Below are 10,534 nucleotides of genomic sequence, written 5' to 3'. Positions count from 1 at the left end.
CTTCATGTTGTTCTAGTCTCTGTGATCTTTATGGTGTCAAACGCTGCATTAAGATCCAACAGGACGAGAACAGAGACAAGTTCATCATCTGAGGCCATGAAAAGGTCATGAGTGACTTTTAACAGCTGTTTCTGAGCTGTGATGGATTCTACATCCTGACTGAAAGTTTTCCAACAAACCGTTTCTGTCGTCACACAGCTGGTTAGCAACAGCTTCCTCTAGGATTTCAGAAATGAAGGTTTGATGTGGGTCTGTAATGAGCTCCGACCTCTGGATCTTTTTATCAGAGGTTTAATTACAGCTACTTTAAAAGCTTGAGGTACGTAGCTGGTTAACAAAGACATGTTCATCTGACACGTGTTTGAGAATTAAACCATAGAGCGGATCTCCTCTGATTTACTTTCTTCTTTCTTAGCAGGCGTCAGCGTCAAGGGTTGTTTTTAATGAGGCTGCTGAACTATTAACAAAGTTATCAACTCGTTAAAATTCACAGTAAGGCGCAGGTGACGATATATGATAACTAGATGAACTGGTTTAAGTATCTTTCGGTCGACAGTTGATTGTGATGTTCATTGTGATGAACAAAAAAAACAAACATTTGATTTACTTCTGAATGAGAAAAAGGAATGTTGAAAATGTCATTTTAAACTTTAAAGCTTTGGAAAAAGCTCATGTTTTATTTCAGATAAATGTTCCCAAGGTGAAGAATGAAGCTCCATGCTCTAAAAATAAACACGACCTGAAGCTCAGTCTGTTCTCAACAAAGAGAAGAGTTAAGAATCAATTCATGTTGTGTTTCTTCCAGAGTCAAAGACGTTGGACAGAAAAAAAACACATTTTCCAAAACATCAGAAACAAAAGCTCCAGAAAACACATGAAACATTTTGAGCTAAAAATCGTGCGTCAGTCACGAGAGCTGAAGAGAAAACGTTTCCTCCGTCACATGGAACGATAAAAAAACAGCCACCAAATGTACAAAAAAATGACCATTTATTTGAATTTGTTATTATTCATTAATGACATTTTCTCTAAAGGACAAACAAATTATCTGGAGACGTTTTCTCATGATAGAACTCGATGTTATGTACAGGATCTCATATATGAATTAAAGATGCAGATATAAAGTTATAATTATGAATCTGATCTCATTATCACATCGTTCTGCTCCAGTTTTCTCATAATTGTAATTGAATGAAGCATCTTGGATTCTAAACGATCTCAGAGCTACAGCTCATGTTGTATAATCTTCATTAGTGACTCAAGTTATTTAAAGTGTTTCATGATTCACATTGAAAGATAACTGTAGAGTGAATGATTTCATATGTGATGAGGATTTATCAAATAGAAAAAGGTTCTAAGTGTAAATTGTATCTTTCCATGTTGTTTTACATACATGTTACATGTGAAGCGTTTATATACAGCGTGTGTGTTTTTATAATTCTGAGACTTTAGTTTGGTTTCATTTATCAAAGTTACCATGTTTGGTTTCAGGTTCAGTTTTTCAGTGAAAGACGTCAGTGTATAAACATGAACATCTGTGTTTGTGAACATCTGTTTTCTAGACTCAGTAATATGTTATTGTACAGATGTGTGTGTGTGTGTGTGTGTGTGTGTGTGTGTGTGTGTTGTCAGTTGCTCTCGGTGAAGTCTCGGCAGATTCCTCTGACGATCAGCGGGATGAACTCCGTCAGTCCGGTGAACTCTCTGGTGAAGAAGGTGTGTCCGTCTTTGGGCTGCGATGACATCGCTCTGAGGTCATCCACGGGGGCCCAGGCCACGCCCACAGAGTAAATGGTGATGCCTGGTGATTAGAAGATGGATGAGATGTGATGTAAACAATGACTCACACTCACACACACACACACACACACACCTTGTTTCTGTGCCTCCAGCGCCGGGACTGTCACGTCATCATACGATTGACCGTCTGTCACCACAATGAGGAAGTTGCGGCCTGGTCCTGTTCGTCTGGTGGAGAAACAGAAGATGTGGAACCAGTGGTTGATGAAACGATCTGTAACCTTCAGTGATCAGTTACTGATTTGAAGAATCGACACTTTCTGTTTCACTTTGATTCTTCTGAGGAAATCTGACGTCCACTCTTTTCTCTTCTGATTTCACAGATTCCTCAGGTCTCGGTGTCTCTGATGATTCTACTCATTATTATTCAGTTTATTTCTACTGTTACAGTCAGTTAATGAACTTTTAACGTTCTTAAAACATTCACTATGAACACCAAGTGTAAAAGAAACATTTCTGTTTATTTTATTTGTTTATTTCTCCCCCTGACCCCCCTGACCTCCTCTGACCTCCCCCTGACCTCCTCTGACCCCCCTGACCTCCTCCTGACCTCCTCTGACCCCCCTGACCTCCCCCTGACCTCCCCCTGACCTCCCCCTGACCTCCTCTGACCCCCCTGACCTCCTCCTGACCTCCTCTGACCCCCCTGACCTCCCCCTGACCTCCCCCTGACCTCCCCCTGACCTCCTCTGACCCCCCTGACCTCCTCCTGACCTCCTCTGACCCCCCTGACCTCCCCCTGACCTCCTCCTGACCTCCCCCTGACCTCCTCCTGACCTCCTCTGACCCCCCTGACCTCCTCCTGACCTCCTCTGACCCCCCCTGACCTCCCCTGACCTCCTCTGACCTCCTCTGACCCCCCCTGACCTCCCGTGACCTCCCCCTGACCTCCCCCTGACCTCCTCTGACCTCCCCTGACCTCCCCTGACCTCCCCTGACCTCCTCTGACCTCCCCTGACCTCCTCTGACCCACCTGAACAGGTTGTTGGCGGTGTAGCTGATGGCTTCTCCTGTGGACGTTCCTCCGCTCATGTAGTGGATCCTCTTCAGAGCGTTGACGGCCTCCTCTTTGTTGCGATGGTCAAACAAGCCGAACTCCAGCCGCTGTTCGTAGGTGAACTGCACCGCACCTGCACCACGGCACAGTCAGTCAGCCAATCAGCTCATCAGTGAATAATTAACCAACTGTTTCAATCGACGGTGGAGCTGACCGATGCGAGCGCCCACATCCGAGACGTCGAAGCTCCTGGCGATTCCCACCAGGAAGTCCAGGACCAGCTGGAAGTTCCCCTCACCGACGCTGGACGATCCGTCGATGAGGAAACCGATGTTGACCGAGTTGTAGCAGGTTTTACCTAAAAATACACGAGACATAGAAGTTACGTCTTATATTTACTCTGCAACCCTGGAATTAATAAACAGTAATAACACATGAATAACACAACAGATGAATAACACAACACATTAATAACACAACAATAACACAACAATAACACAACAATAACACAACCATTAATAAACATTAAAAAAACAGTAATAACACATGAATAACACAACACATTAATAAAACAGTAATAAAACAGTAATAACACATGAATAACACAACACATGAATAACACAACACATTAATAAAACAGTAATAAAACAGTAATAACACATTAATAACACAACAATAACACAACACATTAATAACACAACAATTAATAAAACAGTAATAACACATTAATAACATTAATAACACAACACATTAATAAAACATTAATAACATTAATAAAACAGTATTAACACATTAATTACATTAATAACACATGAATAACATTAATAACATTAATAACATTAATAAAACAGTATTATAACATTAATAACACATTAATAACACATTAATAACACATTAATAACACATTAATAACATTAATAACACAACACATTAATAACACATTAATAACACAACACATTAATAACACATTAATAACACAACACATTAATAACCATTAATAACACATTAATAACACATTAATAACATTAATAACACAACACATTAATAACACATTAATAACACATTAATAACACAACACATTAATAACCATTAATAACACATTAATAACACATTAATAACACATTAATAACGTTAATAACATTAATAACACATTAATAACACATTAATAACACATTAATAACGTTAATAACATTAATAACACATTAATAACGTTAATAACACAACACATTAGTAACATTAATAAAATATAAATAAAACATTAATAACACGTTAATAAAACATTAATAACACATTAATAACGTTAATAACATTAATAACACATTAATAACACATTAATAACGTTAATAACATTAATAACACATTAATAACACATTAATAATGTTAATAACATTAATAACACGTTAATAATGTTAATAACATTAATAACACGTTAATAAAACATTAATAACACGTTAATAAAACAGTAATAACATTAATAACAACACATTAATAACATTAATAAAACATTAATAACACAACACATTAATAACATTAATAACACATTAATAACATTAATAAAACATTAATAACACAACACATTAATAACATTAATAACACATTAATAAAACAGTAATAAAACAGTAATAACATTAATAAAACAGTAATAACATTAATAAAACATTAATAACACAATAATAACATTAATAAAACATTAATAAAACATTAATAACACATTAATAAAATATTAATAACGTTAATAAAACAGTAATAACACATTAATAAAACATTAATAACGTTAATAAAACAGTAATAACACATTAATAAAACAGTAATAACATTAATAACACAATAATAACATTAATAAAACATTAATAACACATTAATAAAATATTAATAACGTTAATAAAACAGTAATAACACATTAATAAAACATTAATAACATTAATAAAACAGTAATAACATTAATAAAACATTAATAACACAATAATAACATTAATAAAACATTAATAACACATTAATAAAACAGTAATAACACATGAATAAAACATTAATAACATTAATAAAACAGTAATAACACATTAATAAAACATTAATAACATTAATAAAACAGTAATAACACATTAATAAAACAGTAATAACATTAATAAAACATTAATAACACAATAATAACATTAATAAAACATTAATAAAACATTAATAACACATTAATAAAATATTAATAACGTTAATAAAACAGTAATAACACATTAATAAAACATTAATAACATTAATAAAACAGTAATAACATTAATAAAACATTAATAACACAATAATAACATTAATAAAACATTAATAACACATTAATAAAACAGTAATAACACATTAATAACATGAATAAAACAGTAATAACATTAATAAAACAGTAATAACACATCATTAAATGATAATTAAACTAATGTGTCATGGTGGTGACAGCTTTTTGAATCAATGATAACCATGATCATGAAGGACTCACTGCAGAGCAGGCCGTCCAGCGAGCAGAGTCTCTGGCTGAGAGGTTTCACATGTTTGGTGGTGCTGAACCAGCTGGGGATCAGGTAGCTGAAGAAGCCGTTGTCTTTACAAACCGCCTGCACGATGAGAGACGAAGACATCGTGTCTCATTAAAACAGAATTGAGATTAAATGACCTTCATCACATTTAGAGTCTTTAGATCTTTAGTTGAACTCCAACCTTCTTCATAAAGTCCTTGTCTTGCACCATGGCGAGCTCCTCCGGCGCCGGCCTGGCCACAGACACCAGGAAGACGTTGATGCCGGACTCACGGGCCAACATGGCCGCCTGCTCCAGGTCGTCAGACGGCCACCCGTCAAGCAGCACCATCATCACCCGTGGGTGACCTCGCCTCCCCCCGTTCTCCTGGATGAAGAAGCTCTCTGCTGCCTGCATGATGGCTTTACCTGAAGGATGCCAACACAAGAACCTCAAGATACACAAGAACCTCAAGATACACAAGATACACAAGATACACAAGATACACAAGATACACAAGAACTTCAAGATACACAAGAACCTCAAGATACACAAGAACCTCAAGAACCTCAAGATACACAAGATACACAAGAACCAGAGACAAGAGGAGGCTGAGAGGAAGAAGAACCACACTACATTCATGTGTGTGTGTGTGTGTGTGTGTGTGTGTGTCTGTGTGTGTCTGTGTGTTACCTGTGTTGGTGTTTCCTCCCAGGTAAGACACCTCCTTGATGGCAAACATCAGCTCTTTAGGTTGAGTGTAGTTAGTGAGGAGGAACTCTGTCCTGGGAGAATCACTACACACACACACACACACACACACACACACACACACACACACACACACGTATTAATTGTCTTTACATACGATCACTGATCTTCTCACTGGTTCACACTGACAAGTTGATATTTGCTGCAGTTTATCTTTGACATTTTCAATATCCAATATCACTGTGTGTGTGTGTGTGTGTGTGTGTGTGTGTGTGTGTGTGTGTGTAACACCTGGCCTGTATCAATCCCACATGTGGTCCAATCGGGCCCACCCTCAACATGGCGGCCAGTTTGGCAACAAAGTTCTTCTGCAAGTTGAACCTTCGCTGTCCAATGTTGTTACTGCTGTCGATCACCATGGCGATGTCCATCTGACAGTCTACACACACACACACACACACACACACACACACACACACACACACACACACATGAAAACACTTCTCTTCTTCCACGTCTGATCGTGTCACATCTTTACTGCATCAGAGCTTTTGTCTGAAACATCAAGTTAGTTTAAAAAATACTTTATATTTAAATACTTTATCTTTAAATACTTTATCTTTACGTACTTTATATTTAAATGTTTTACACTTTATATTTAAAGGTGAGGGGTGTTCAGCTGCAACATGACACTCCACCACTAGATGTCACTACATTCTACACACTGAACCTTTAACTGAGGACGTTTTTTGAAATTAGTTTGTTTATTAGATTTATTAATTATTTATTTTTTAAAACAGAGTTTACCTTTATTTCCACCAGTCAGAGCTTTCTTCACTGAGGGCTTCTTCTGAGGCTTCTTCACTGCAACACACACACACACACACACACACACACACACACACACACACACACACACACACACACAGTTTAACTAAAAATCTTCTGCTGGATTTAACAAAAACAAAAGAACAAAACAATTTGGAATTCTAATCTAAATGACACGTGCAGTGAAAACAGTAAACGTTCAGTTTAATGTTTCTTATGTGAACAGCTCCACATCTGGATCAGTTACCTGGTTGAGCAGCTGCAGGAAGAGCTGTGGTACTGGTGTCACTGGTCATCTCTAATGGAGCATTCACAGGCTCTGGTAACACACACACACACACACACACACACACACACACACGTGTTTATTAATAAACAGTATTTGCACATTCATGTGATTGTTAAAGAATATTTATTTATTTATATATTTTATATTTATATCTGTTTGTCATTTTTTTCTCAATAAAACAAGATTTTAAAAAGTATTTGTACTGAACTTAAATTGTTGTCAGTGAACTATACTCGTCAACACACGTGTGTTATTTATTATTTTGTATTTAATATCAGTATCCGGCGTAGTTTCACTGTATTTGGATGAATTGGAGTCACTGTCACTGACTCCGCAGAACAAACTTTTGTTAAATGTTTCCAGCAGATTGTTTTGAAGCAGCTTCGATCTAATGTGGAAAAAGAAACCAGACGTTTTTGTCGATTAACGGATCAGTTCACGTTATTTTGTGACGACGGAAGGTTTTCATTCGCTGCCTGTAACAATCAGCTGATCAATCAATCAACTGTGTGGCTCCACCTACTGGTGAGGCTGAAGGAGGCGCTCCACTGGGTCAGGGGCTGTGATTGGATCCCGTGGGCGTAGGACTTCATGTAGTTGTGGCGTCCCTGCAGCTTGTGGACCCTGACGGGGCCTCCGGACGGACCCAGCACCCCCCTGTGGAGGGAGACAGACACTTGACTGGATGTTGTCCAGCAGATCTAATTTCTTAGATTAGTCCAGTTCTGTTCTTTACCGTGAGACTGAATCTCTGTGATCAACATTAACCTCCGGATGAGCTCATCAGGGCAAACCCCTGGACTTTACCCCAGCTTCTTTATTTCCACAGGAACCCAGAAACCAACCAGCCACAAATAAAATCAATCGTCCGTAATTATGAGAACTGATCAATAATCCAAAACCAAAAAGTTTGTTTCTTAGCAACTTCACAACAAATGAGCACAAAATAAACTAAAGAGACGTTTTGACCAGATGGAGGATGAACGACTTAACACAGTTCAATATGTTGATGAAATATAAACCTCAGACTTTTGGACCTCTGTGTTATTTCCTTTTCCAGGAAAACACAAAGTCATTAATTTTCATTTCTGTCTGTTCCACAACAAATCGCTGCTCAGAGACGAGGTTCACAATCTTCCGCTCACGAAGGAAGGAGATGTCTCAGACTTTTATGGAAATGTTTCTTCTCTTTTCCTTAAATGAATAAAAGATCAATAAATAGAAAGAAGAAAAAGTGACCGTGAGCTTTGCATGAAAACGATTTGAAAGCAGGAAACGTCGAGGATCGGACTTCAGAGACGTGTCTGACAGGAAGGAAGATGAGAAGTGAAAGAATGAATGAAGGATCCTGAGGGAGCAGACTTTGTGTTTTTCCTCTGCAGAGGAAGGAGGAGTTCATTCTGGGTTGAGACTTTAATCCTTCGCTGCCGCACATTCCTTCAGTGTTTAGTCGAGGTTCAGCAGACAGAAGGACTCATGCTGCTCATTATTATGTCACATCAACACATCAGAAACACCTCAAACTCCAAACCTCCCAAGCTCCAATCTGTCTGAGAACCAGTTTGTGACTTCCTGTCGTCACATCGACCTTAATGTCATGTTTTCAAGCTGTTGATCAAACTGAGGAAACATCCTCATCGCTCCACATTCAGAATCACCTACGACCAAAGTAGCCAGAGCTCTTCTCCAGGAACTAAAAGTTTCCTTCAGGCCGTTGGTTGCCTGCGTTCCCACCGCAAATATTTAGGTAAAAGAACCAACAAGCTCTTCTACTCCACTCCAGCAGGTGGCAGTGATGCAGGTCACACATTTTCCATTTCCTTCTGGAAATCATCGTCAGATTAAATCTTCATTTCGACCTTTTCATCGCTTCGTGTTTTCAACGAAAGCTGAAATAACAGAAGTCAACATCAAAGCCACGTTGAACCCGAACGCAAAGTGAATAATGTGAGATTAAAGTCGGTTTCAACTTTGAAGACACTTTTCATTTCCTGAATCATAAAATTAGCAGGAACAGTCGTCAGATTAGAAACGATGACAATAAAAAACATGTGACTGAAGAGAAACACTGACTGTAATTACAGATGCTGTTTGAGTATTAGTGAGACGTGTACAGACGTGTACAGACGTGTACAGATGTGTACAGATGTGTACAGACGTTCACAGTCGTGTACAGATGTGTACAGATGTGTACAGTCGTGTACAGACGTGTACAGACGTGTACAGACGTTCACAGTCGTGTACAGATGTGTACAGTCGTGTACAGACGTGTACAGACGTTCACAGTCGTGTACAGATGTGTACAGACGTGTACAGATGTGTACAGACGTGTACAGATGTGTGAGACACTTCCCTTCAGATCTGGAGCCAAACAAAGGTCCTACCTGTGGACAGCAGCTCCACAGACGGAGGAGACGGAGGCGTAGATTCCCGTCCCGAACACCGCCCCCCTCCACTGGGTGCAGTCAGGAGGACATAGCACCACCACCCTGTCCTGCATCAGGTCGGCTCCCCGGGTCACACAGGTGACTGGGTGGGGCACTGATCAAAGGAAAACATCAAGTACTTCAGAACTTTGATGTATTCGTGTACTAAGTTTTCCTTCAGCCTGCACTGATATTTAAGTTCTATATGTTACACAACATATTTACACAACAGACGGTTTGAACTGTGATAAATCTTCTCCATGTGCCGTGAGTTCACCAGAACCGACTCATCTGCTTCAGAGAACAGACCAGTTCCAATTCAGTAAACAGGGGGGAGGGTCAGTTACAACTCTTCATCAATCAAAGAGGAAGAAGAAGAAGATCAGAACTAATGATCTGAACATGTGAGGAGGAACCGGTCAGGAACCGACAACTGACCGCTGGACTCTGAACTGTCCACTGACGACATGAAGGAGAGGAGGAGGAGGAGGAGGAGGCCTGCAGACAAAGAGAGAGAGATCATATGTACCTGTCATCGGGGGGGGGGGGGGGGGAATAAGAGAGAGAGAAGGAGAGAGAGAGACAGAAAGGACAAAGTAAGAATTCGGTAAATTGTCAGGTAGAACTAGAACGGAACAGTTTACCTGTCGGAGGCAGCAGGACGGACAGAAAAGACATTTCTGTGCCTGAAACACAGTCAACATCAAATAAGATTTATTTATGATATAAACAGTCAGTAAACATGTTTCTATTAACTAATTAAACCAGTTAATTAGTCAGTGAATGACTTAACCCTCACACTAGTCACCAGGTCAACTCCAGTCTACGGATGAGTAAACCAGTCACTAAACCAGGCAGTAAACAACAAGGAAAGCATTACTGAACAGGCTACTCAGTAAACAGTTAACTCAGTAAACCAGTCAGCCACAGCAGGTTAAGGGTTTAACTAGTCAGTAAACCAGTTAACAAACAGACATTAGTTAGTAGGTTAAC

At 38.8% G+C, this 10,534-nt stretch overlaps 1 protein-coding gene across 1 annotated transcript in view; it reads right to left on the bottom strand.

The window, feature by feature from the left end:
• Positions 1-973: 973 nt before the first annotated feature.
• The window catches only part of coch (coagulation factor C homolog, cochlin (Limulus polyphemus)), a 10,112-nt gene continuing 551 nt past the window's right edge, over positions 974-10,534 (bottom strand). Inside the window, exons 2-15 of the mRNA XM_069535673.1 lie at positions 10,186-10,227; positions 9,980-10,039; positions 9,500-9,656; positions 7,639-7,772; positions 7,074-7,145; positions 6,806-6,862; positions 6,290-6,437; positions 5,981-6,084; positions 5,489-5,715; positions 5,271-5,385; positions 3,012-3,155; positions 2,774-2,930; positions 1,874-1,968; positions 974-1,801 (exon numbers count right to left, since the gene is read on the bottom strand). Coding sequence (XP_069391774.1) covers positions 1,629-1,801; positions 1,874-1,968; positions 2,774-2,930; positions 3,012-3,155; positions 5,271-5,385; positions 5,489-5,715; positions 5,981-6,084; positions 6,290-6,437; positions 6,806-6,862; positions 7,074-7,145; positions 7,639-7,772; positions 9,500-9,656; positions 9,980-10,039; positions 10,186-10,219 — 1,677 coding nt within the window. The 5' untranslated portion in view covers positions 10,220-10,227 and the 3' untranslated portion in view covers positions 974-1,628. The remainder of the gene's footprint in view (positions 1,802-1,873; positions 1,969-2,773; positions 2,931-3,011; positions 3,156-5,270; positions 5,386-5,488; positions 5,716-5,980; positions 6,085-6,289; positions 6,438-6,805; positions 6,863-7,073; positions 7,146-7,638; positions 7,773-9,499; positions 9,657-9,979; positions 10,040-10,185; positions 10,228-10,534) is intronic.

The sequence above is a fragment of the Paralichthys olivaceus genome, chromosome 12 (assembly GCF_024713975.1).
Source record: "Paralichthys olivaceus isolate ysfri-2021 chromosome 12, ASM2471397v2, whole genome shotgun sequence".
Taxonomy (NCBI): Eukaryota; Metazoa; Chordata; class Actinopteri; order Pleuronectiformes; family Paralichthyidae; genus Paralichthys; species Paralichthys olivaceus.
The sequence above is the reverse complement of the archived record's forward strand: the minus strand, read 5'-3'. Positions and strand labels throughout refer to the sequence as shown.